Source organism: Cebidichthys violaceus, unplaced genomic scaffold, assembly GCF_023349555.1.
Source record: "Cebidichthys violaceus isolate CVI_PGR_0920_01 unplaced genomic scaffold, fCebVio1.0.p SCAF_64, whole genome shotgun sequence".
Taxonomy (NCBI): Eukaryota; Metazoa; Chordata; class Actinopteri; order Perciformes; family Stichaeidae; genus Cebidichthys; species Cebidichthys violaceus.
In genome coordinates this window covers 1,173,218-1,183,378 of record NW_027176861.1, presented here as the reverse complement: position 1 = coordinate 1,183,378, position 10,161 = coordinate 1,173,218, and the positions used below count along the sequence as shown (strand labels likewise).

Below are 10,161 nucleotides of genomic sequence, written 5' to 3'. Positions count from 1 at the left end.
TCACCCAGCTGGCTCCGACACCCGGAGACATGATCGTCACCCTGGACTTCGGTCTGTGTCGACGTCCGTTAAACTTTAGTATCGATATTCACGATGTTACCCTCATTTCTTGTTACAGAAGCTACTTAGATCCTTGCAAGACAAACGTTTTTTTCGCATAAATACGTGTTCGTCAACCCTCTCTCTCCACGCCACACTCTAACTTCTTCTTCTTTCTTGCAGATGGCCCTCAGTTCGAGGAGCCCCAGCAGCCTGCAGGATACACCCAGGTGTCTGCCGCGGCTATGCCCCCTCCGGGACCTACCTCCTGGGCCGGCGAGAGCCACAAGCCTGCCCCGCCGGCGTCACTTTCGAGGGACGTGGCCAACGTGGCCGGTGCGTTCACCGTGCGGCAGAATCCGCCGCCGGGCAGCGCCACTCCGAGCCTCAGCGGCTGCTCCACGGTGAGAGAAGCTGAGACTAATAGAGACTGAATGTTAAATTGAAAGGAGTAATTAGTTAGCGAGCGAGCGAGCGGTTGTGTTTGTTTCGTAGTTTGTTCTCTCTGTGTTCAGTGAGGCCTGTGGGGTTGAAGGTCCCTAACTGTGGGCAATGTGTGTGAGAATACCGGGGGTGGAGATTTGGAAGGAGCAGGCTCTTAGCAGTGAATAGCGCCTTTGTCGAAACTCATCTCTTTCTCTTTGTTTTGGTTGTTTCCCTTTTCTTTTTAAACCGTTCTTTGGCTTACGCGTTGTCCCTTTCTCTGTGTACATGTGGTCTTGTTCCTCTCTCTATCTCGTCCTCCTTCTCTTCCGTCCTCCTCCTCCTCCTCCTCCTCCTCCTGTTCACCCCTGCAGCCCAGCAGCCCAGGTGATTACTACAGCTCCGTGGAGAGTGACCTGAAGGTGGAGCTGACTGAGAAGCTGTTTTCTCTGGACACGAAGGGAAACAGTCCTGCAAACACTGAGGTGTGCGTCTCATTAACATGTGTATGTTTGCCTCTCTGTTGTCAGTGTATTCATTTGATTCATGAGGTTAACTGAATCTGATTTAAAAAATGTGTCTACCTGGAAAAACATAATGCAACATCTGTATACCCGAGTTAGTTTAACACGCTATATAACTGCGTCGTTCACTTCCCCAGAGCGACTTGAGTGACTTGGACCTGGAGACGTTGGCTCCGTACATCCCGATGGACGGCGAGGACTTCCAGCTGAATCCCATCATCACGGAGTCCGACCCCTTAGAGGGGGGTCCGGCAGGATCCATTGGGAGCAACGGTGGCCTGGCCAAAACACAACAGCCCACCCAGGGGAGCTTCAGCAACATCGCCAGCCTCTTCCAGCCCCTGTCCCCCCCTCCTCAGCCCCAAGGCCACTACCAGCACCAGCCAGCTGCGTCCTGGGCCGCGGGGGAGAAGAGAGGCTCCAGCCGGGGGGCCGTGGACTCCCGGCCAGGGTCTCGCATAGTGGGGCGCATGCAGAATTCACCGTTCCAGGCTCCAGCCAGCACCCCTCTGTCCTCCATGGGTGGCAGGCAGAATCTGCGGTGGCCACCGGACCCTCTGATAACGTACCAACAACAACAAGCCAGCAAGGCGTACCTGATGGACCCTTTGTCCGGAGAGGAGCGCCCGTCCTGCCAACAGAACATGCCACACCTCATGCACAAACAGAGGTGACGTAACGGTCAACGCAGTCCGAACGTTCACGTTTTAAACCAAGACAAAACGATAATTCACCAGAGATAAAAGAATACAATCTACAACAATCTGAGAGCGGCTGGCTGTATTGACATCACATTTAAATGTGTGTGTGTGTGTGTGTGTGTGTGTGTGTGTGTGTGTGTGTGTGTGTGTGTGTGTGTGTGTGTGTGTGTGCAGGTCCATTGACAACTTTGTGCGAGCCTACAGAGACATGAGTCCAGCCAGAGTGGCCATGGCCAATGGAATCAAGCGCTCCTTCACTCAGATGGCTGTGGTGAGTTTCTCTGATCAACATGCAGTATTTGTTGCACCATTTGAAGTAGAAGGCGACAAACGGCATCACGAGAAACTGACTTTTTTACATACATTTGGGGTACCAACACAAACGCGTGATTCAACAAGCCATGTTTGTGTCTCAGGATGAAAGTACGCCTTCAGAAATCATATGGAAGAAGATGAGGGGTGACACCATGGATCGCTCCCTCAGCGCAGGATCACTGGCCGGTATGAGCTCATGTCTGTGTGTGGATAAAACATCTTGCATCATCATCTGTTCCACCCAACAACCGTACGTGTGTTTTGTTTTTCTGTCTCGCCGTCAGAGATGGGCAGGATGATGCCCGGCAGCATGTCTTCAAGTCTCCGCTCTGTGCAGCAACACAGGAAGTGTCAGTATCCAGGAAACGGGATCGGCGGTGCAAACGAGAAACCCTTCCTCCAAAAGAGCTGCAACTACACGTACAACATGCAGCCGTCCAACAGGACCGAGGGTGAGCTGACCCGTCTGACCAGTCTTATATCACTATGTAGCAGCGGCACTGTACTGTTCTCTTATTTATTTGTTAATACAACACAAAAATCAAGTGATTTTAGGAGAACCGGAGATTTCCAGGTGGGGCAGGAGACAAAAAAACAACTAAAACAAGCTCTTTAATTAAAACACCATTAAAGTGAGCCAAATAAGAAAAAAAGAGATGGAGAGAAAAGGGAGGCCTGGCAAGAAGGGGAGGTACAAATGATGAGTGTTGAGTGTTGTGATATTGGTAGAGATACACAGGCTAAGACAAAAAGCTCTGGCAAGACGACAGACTAACATTAAGGACGTTGTGTAAAGAAAAGCCTCGTTGGAGCTCACCTCAGTGATTTGCAAAGTGTAAAGACCTGAAATCAAGGCCGAGGCGTAACAATATACGGATACATGGCGTCCCGACAGATGGCACAGACCTCTGTCTTGAAAGAACACACCTCTCGCTGTTCGCCAAAACGCAGCTCCCCTGAGAGCGACCGCGGGCGGCAAGCGTGGAAACAAAAGACTACATTTGAGGGAAGGAGCGTCTACTTCGATCAAAACCACGCTACTGAGGTACAACAACAGAGGAAACGAAATACTAAAGGAGAAGAACGTGAAGGCGTAGTCCCCGTGTCCTGCACAGTAAAAATGGATCTGGCATCAGGGACGTTCACCACACTCTGAAGGTCATGACCTTACAGGCCCTCATTGAGTGAAGTCACAAGCACAGAGGTGGAGGTCCTGAAACACCTTTAGACGTACAGAATATCTACACATGTGCATACAGTAAATACCTAATACTATAAAAAACTCTTTAAAGTCTTTAACTGAGCCCTATCATCAGGTAAACTTTGTCTGAAGCCATGTTCTCAGTCTTACGAGGGCGAAGATCCAACTTCATGGGAGGGATATAGCATGTTAGCATGTTAGCTTATAACGCTAATAGCAAACTTTTGTTTACTACTTCATGTTTAGTCTTAGATTCTCGTTTTCACTGGTGTGGTTTTCTTTTTATGTGCGTGTGATTATTTTTGGAGCGAGGCTGAGAACAGAGAGTGTCGTTGCCAAAGACGACACAACAGTAACAAACGAAGGACTTTGAGACGTTCTCTCCGTTTCTGTCCTCTTCTAGGTATCGCGAGCCATTTGCTGGGCCCTACGTTTGAGTCCTCCTGTCTGCCGGAGTTGACCCGCTACGACTGCGAGGTCAACGTGCCGCTGCAGGGCAGCCTGTACCTCCTCCAGGGCTGTGACCTGCTGAGAGCCCTGGACCAGGCCACCTAGAGCCCTCAGATTCAAAAATCTGCCTTAGACCCCGGACTTATTCAGAACCCTAAGCCTCAGTCTGTAGCCCGAGACTTAAGCCTTTCTTTACCTTCGTACCTCTGGGCCTCCTGAGAGCCCTGGGGGCTAAGCTACCTATAGGGAATGGCATCCGTAGCCACATCCTGCCTTATTTAGCTTGTATGGCTCAGCCCACACTATTGTTCCCCGTCCCTTTGTAGTGCTGTACCTAGACCATCTAAGCAAGCTGAGATATCAGGGTTAAGGTCTTTTTCCTGGAGCTCTTGACTCAAATCAGAGCAAAAAAAATAATGCAACACTCTGTCTTGACACCGGGTTTTATCGCCGGTCACCGGGGTTCGGCGTCTCTGCGTTCAGAAGCACCGGCTGAACTCGGGTCTTCGGTGAAAGATGAGTATTTCGTGGGAATGGGAATTCAAACCTTCAACCGGCGTCTCATCGAGGCCCGGTCTCCGTCACAGACCTACACCCTGATATGAACTCTATGCAGCTCAGTCCCCAGACCTTCTCTTCTCTTTAGCAGCTAGCCCACTAGCTCGGAGGAGAAGTGTTCTACTGCCTACACTACACTGTGTTCTGTCACTTTGAATATCTAACCAGCAGTTAAACCCAGCCGATCTGTCAAAGTCACAGTTGGGTATCGTGAACTTGTTCTGAATCGTAGCCTTGTTTAGAGTCAAAACAACCAATAATTCCTACATTAGAATCACCTATATGAGGATACTGAAGTAAAATCACATTTAACTTCTACATGAAACACAATTCTTTAGACACGTTGTTTTCTTTTCTGTCGTAGCATTACTTCTGTTTGCGTCAGCTGTAACGACATACGCCTTATATTGTTATTTTACTTGTTATAATAACTCTGTTTTTCTGCCATAGAACTCTTTTATCTCTCTTTTATCAGATGTGCCCGGGTTATTTCATCCTAATCGACATATATACAACAATACTGCTTTACTGTTCATGTTCTTCTTCTACCTACCACATTCTTTTATTTACGGAACATATATTGCAATACATGTATTCTACTGTAAGTTCTTCTTGAACCTGTGCTTTATTTATCTAAACGTGTGTTTCTCTCACTTTGACTCTCTAGGTCAGGTAGGTAGCTCGTGTGACTGCAGGGTTTCTCTCCGGTTGTGCAATCATTGAATGGAGCTGAAGTGTATATATATATATATATATATATATATATATATATATATATATATATATATACAGTCAGCAGCTTGCCTTATTCACCCCGCTGACAGCTTGCACAAAGGATCTGACTTGCACACACCGTAATAGTTTGTGGGATTACTTATTGTAGACTTGCACACACTTATATAGAGAATCCATAAAAACCAGTGGTGTGCACAGACGATAAGGAGCTTTAAGCTTTAATCGTTGCCCTAAATAGATCACATCTGTTATATATTAGCTTGTTTTGCAGAACTTGTGGTTTTACATTTCCTTGTGTGCTTCTTCTACCATTCCAGCTCAGCCATTGGTTTCCATTCATTTCCAATACATTTCTACAGGAAACAAAGTGTCTATTAGTGTCTTGTTGAGAAAATGAATCATTGAAATGTCCCATTAAAAAAAAAAAATGAATGAAGAAGGGCAGCGGAGGTTGCTCCCCTCACCCTCTCTGCACACCACTGCACATACACCATACATCAGACATCAGACCATACATCAGACATCAGACCATACATCAGACATCAGACCATACGTCAGACATCAGACCATACATCAGACATCAGACTATACATCAGACATCAGACCATACGTCAGACATCAGACCATACATCAGACATCAGACTATACATCAGACATCAGACCATACATCAGACATCAGACTATACATCAGACATCAGACCATACGTCAGACATCAGACCATACATCAGACATCAGACCATACATCAGACATCAGACCATACATCATACATCAGACTATACATCAGACATCAGACTATACATCAGACATCAGACTATACATCAGACATCAGACTATACATCAGACATCAGACTATACATCAGACATCAGACCATACATCAGACATCAGACTATACATCAGACATCAGACTATACATCAGACATCAGACTATACATCAGACATCAGACCATACATCAGACATCAGACTATACATCAGACATCAGACCATACGTCAGACATCAGACCATACATCAGACATCAGACCATACATCATACATCAGACCATACATCATACATCAGACCATACATCATACATCAGACCGTACATCAGACTATACATCAGACCGTACATATGTACATAGCAGCAGCAGCAGCAGCAGCAGCAGCAGCCTTAGCTTCGGTGCAGTACAGCAGCCTGTGAAGTGACTTGAAGTGTGTGTCTTAGTCTTTATGGTTAGGACAAGGCCAGTTTATATTGTAATTCATGACATGGAGTAGCTGCCAACATCAGAAAGCTTTGATGCAGACTATTATGAGTAGACCTAATACACTGCCAACTAGGAGTGCAGTAGTCTCACCGACGGTGTGCGTTCTGTGGTTCACCGTGTCTCTCCTTTCCTGTACACTCAAAGTACTTTTTTCTTAATCTCACTGTTTTGAGGTAATCGTCTTCGTGTGGTGACCACTTAAGAGAATGAACTACAGGTCTTTGTTCACATCTACGTTACGTATTTAAAGACAAAGCTGATGTTGAAGATGGTGTCTTTAGTGTCTGTGTTCTGGTACTTTGTCCTTCCCTCGCTGTGCTCTTTCCTCTCATGCTTGTTTCTGTGTTGTGGACATTTTGTTTTTCCTTAAATATAAAATATCTATTGGCTCTGTCAGCTGGGCTGTTTTCTGTTCTCGCTTTAGGACGATAAAACTGAAAACGACTAAGAAATGAATCTTTTCAAATATGTAGCATTTTGAATATTGTAAAGAAGGCGAAGTCGCCACATAATTAATCCTAGTTTTTGAGTTGCATATATAAAAGCAATGGTGCTTCATAGACACGTGTCATTTTTCTAGACTTTGTATACCACCTCTCGGATCCTGACATTATATTTTGATGTTCTCTGCTTTATGTCGTGCTGACATTTTCTTTAAGGTGTTTTAATCCTCATGATGTGCCTTCTGTTTGTCCCAACACACACTGAGTCTGCCCTTCAAGCGCACAGTTGACTCTGGAGTCTATCACTGAATAAAATCCCAACTTGACGTAGAATCTGAACACCGTAACAGTTAACGACCAGCTAGTATGTGTTGTGTCCACTTCACGTTTGTACATTGGAACACAACGACACAGTTGGGTTGATTGTTTCATAGCAACCTTCAGGTTTTGTAGTCTTCTTCTTATCCTCTGGAACATGCATTTAGATCCAGATGGAACAGCAGCCTGGTCAATGGAACCCTTCAGAGTAGAACCACATTAGAACCCATCGTAGATCCCCTGGTGATAACAAGTTTGTGAAATGTTTTTAAGGGAAGGGATTCCGCAGCTTCATCAAACAACCTGTCTGTTTGCTGATGAAGCTGCTCGTAAACTGTGGTGTAGTTGAAGCAGAGTTGACTGCACAGTAAACGTGACTAAGTTAGCGCCTCGCTTTTTGCAGATTGCTCCATTACCATTGCTCTGCAAAACCAAATTTGCATGACTTTCATCTTTATAATTAAGGCTGCACAGGGGAAGGCCATGTGATAATGCAGATGTTTAGAACTGAAAGGACGTACGTGTGAATGGACGTACGTAAAGCTGTCTTCTCTCCTGATATAAGAGGGCATTTTTATCACTGCTCAAATTCAAAGGTCCTTTGTCAACGTTAAAAGCAAATTGCAAATTGAGATCTTCCTATTTGCAGGATTATGTATCGTATTAAATATGTTCTGTATAATGATCAGTTGGTTATTACAGAAAAGCACCTTAAAGCATGTTCAAAGCACCTTTTTAAATTGGCGTATAAAAGTACATTCTTCGAAGACCAAAGAGTTTTTAGGGTTAAAATGTTTAATGTTCTGAAACGATGCGCATGGAAGAAGAAAAGCACCTCAGATGGACTTTTTAATCAGCTGATGGGATCTGAACTAAATTGGGTTAATGTACGTGGGAAGAGTTGGCTAGATGGAAGTCGATTTTAGAAATAAGAATCTAGGCCGAGAGGAGGTCCCGCCCCCCGTTTTAGGATAGCGTCTGCTCCGCTAGCTGTGGTTTAAAAAATGCCAAATTTATCATTTTAACTAAGACTAAACATATCTTGTTCTTATATGATATATGTTATAATATCTTGGAATGTGGATGGTTGCCCTGAGGAGCAGGTGTCAAAATAGAGAAAACTCTCTAAGCAAATGCTAGTAGCACAGATGCTAACCCCCCCAAAATGGGCGGGGCTTAACCTCTGACCTCTCTATTTAAACCCTAGAAGGCTTATCACCAGTCCTAGTGCTCAACACGCTGTGCTGCTTGAAGGGTCCCCCCCCCCCCCCCCCCCCCCCCCATTCATTGCACTTCCTCTTAAAGAAGATATCAGCATCTCGTGTGACTACAGGGTTTCTTTGTTTTTCCTCCATGTTTAGCAACTTGTATTCTGTTTTTGTCGATGTCATACAGTACAGTTATATTAGCATTTTAATATGCTAAAAATCCGTATTGATCTTATTATTATCATATATTGTTATCAATGTTATTACTATATGGGGACTTTAACCCGATAAGAAGTTTGTGTTTATGCACTGATATCTCATTATTAAAGCATACTGATCTCACCCTCCCTCACCGGCCTCATGTGTGCTTTATTGTTTTTAAATTTAGTTTTTGTTCTGATTCAAATATCATACATCATTAGCAGCTGTGATGGAGGAGATCATTAATTCACAGTCACAGATTTTCCATTACAACTTTCAATTAGTCCAAAAAATTAAATCCGGCTATTACCCATCAATTTACTCAAGTAGCAAATCTTTCTGTTTCTAATAATTACAGAAATATGTTTTTTTTTCTAAATATATTAATTTGTGATGCTTCCGTATTTAGTATTCATGGATACTTATTTTTGTATTTTATATTGCTTCAATAGTATAGTATATCATTTTGTTAAAAAAAAAGTCAAAGTATAGTTTGTCACAATAAAAAGAATCATGAAAAATGTCTTCATATTATGCCATAAACATGTAATAAAAAGTCAAGTAATAAAGTCGTCATAAAAAGAGTATTACACATTACAATATGTAGTGACTTGCAGATTATTGTACTCATTATTAATCATTTAAAACATAGAATTAGCTCATGATGTTTAAATTGCACAGCTTAAGGAGCGACTTTAATGTTTAAAAGTCACAGCGGTCAATGAACAAACGTAGAAACAGAACAACGTAGATGATGAACTCTGGGACAGCGCTGGCAGAGAGTAGTGGTGGTTCACAGTCCGGTTTACTGCGTCTGTTGGGTGTTTTGTGCTTCTTCCTTCCTCTGCAGGAAGACAGGAACCAAACTTCATGGGCACGCCAACACAGGCATGATGGAAAATCAGACAGAAATGTAGGTAAACAGCACCGACACACACACACACACACACACACACACACACACACACACACACACACATCTCTTTGTTCCAGCTGATTCAGAGCCTTTTGTTTCCCTCAGGTGGGGAGTCAGGAAAACACGATGGAGGTGAAAAAGGGAGGAACCGGCTTCCTTTCGTTTCAGACACGAAGGGCTTTGATCCAGGTTCTGCTGCAGTCGAGATAGAACAATTCACGCTGCAACAAAACCTCCCCGAGAGCTTCTGTGGCAAGAAGCAACAAACAACCGGTGCTGGTGCATTAGACATTATGAGGCAACGTCACACTCCTGATGATTAAATGTATATATGCACCCACAGTTCACTCTAGTTTAGTCATTATCTAATCATTGATCATTGACAGTATTAGTCTACGATTAATTATCCAACATGATATCAAACTTTTGCACACACACACAAACACACACACACACACACACACACACACACACACACACACAGAGCTCAGTCTGGCTGCATGCAGGAGCATTGTGTAAAAAAGGAAAAACAAGAAACACCATTCAAAGAGACATAAACTCTCATAAAGTCCACACAATTACTCTAACACACACACACACACACACACACACACTTATGAATGAAGAGGTTGTCCCAACAATGGACCTCTCAACGTTGGTATTTTGTTTTTGCCGTGAGCGAGACCTCCCTCTCAGCTGCTTTTTTTTATTTTTATGAAATCCATAACTTTCAATACTTTCTAGGAAAAGTAAGAGCTTAAACGTCTGCTGTGTGTTCCGACCAAACAGAAGAAGGAGTCCGTCTCAGCTGACCCAGTGACCTCCCTGTTAACCCTCTGCCTCTCTGTCCACACATGTGTGCGTCTGTCCTTTGGGACCTCA

General features: G+C 44.1%; 1 protein-coding gene across 1 annotated transcript in view; it reads left to right on the top strand.

Annotated features, from left to right (window-relative positions):
* The window catches only part of epas1b (endothelial PAS domain protein 1b), a 36,418-nt gene extending 27,904 nt beyond the window's left edge, over nucleotides 1-8,514 (top strand). Inside the window, exons 10-17 of the mRNA XM_068734432.1 lie at nucleotides 1-51; nucleotides 223-443; nucleotides 837-947; nucleotides 1,124-1,656; nucleotides 1,862-1,958; nucleotides 2,104-2,188; nucleotides 2,287-2,454; nucleotides 3,607-8,514. The exon at nucleotides 1-51 is cut by the window's left edge and continues 158 nt beyond it. Of these exons, the coding sequence (XP_068590533.1) occupies nucleotides 1-51; nucleotides 223-443; nucleotides 837-947; nucleotides 1,124-1,656; nucleotides 1,862-1,958; nucleotides 2,104-2,188; nucleotides 2,287-2,454; nucleotides 3,607-3,758 (1,418 nt within the window). The 3' untranslated portion in view covers nucleotides 3,759-8,514. The remainder of the gene's footprint in view (nucleotides 52-222; nucleotides 444-836; nucleotides 948-1,123; nucleotides 1,657-1,861; nucleotides 1,959-2,103; nucleotides 2,189-2,286; nucleotides 2,455-3,606) is intronic.
* Nucleotides 8,515-10,161: the final 1,647 nt, after the last annotated feature.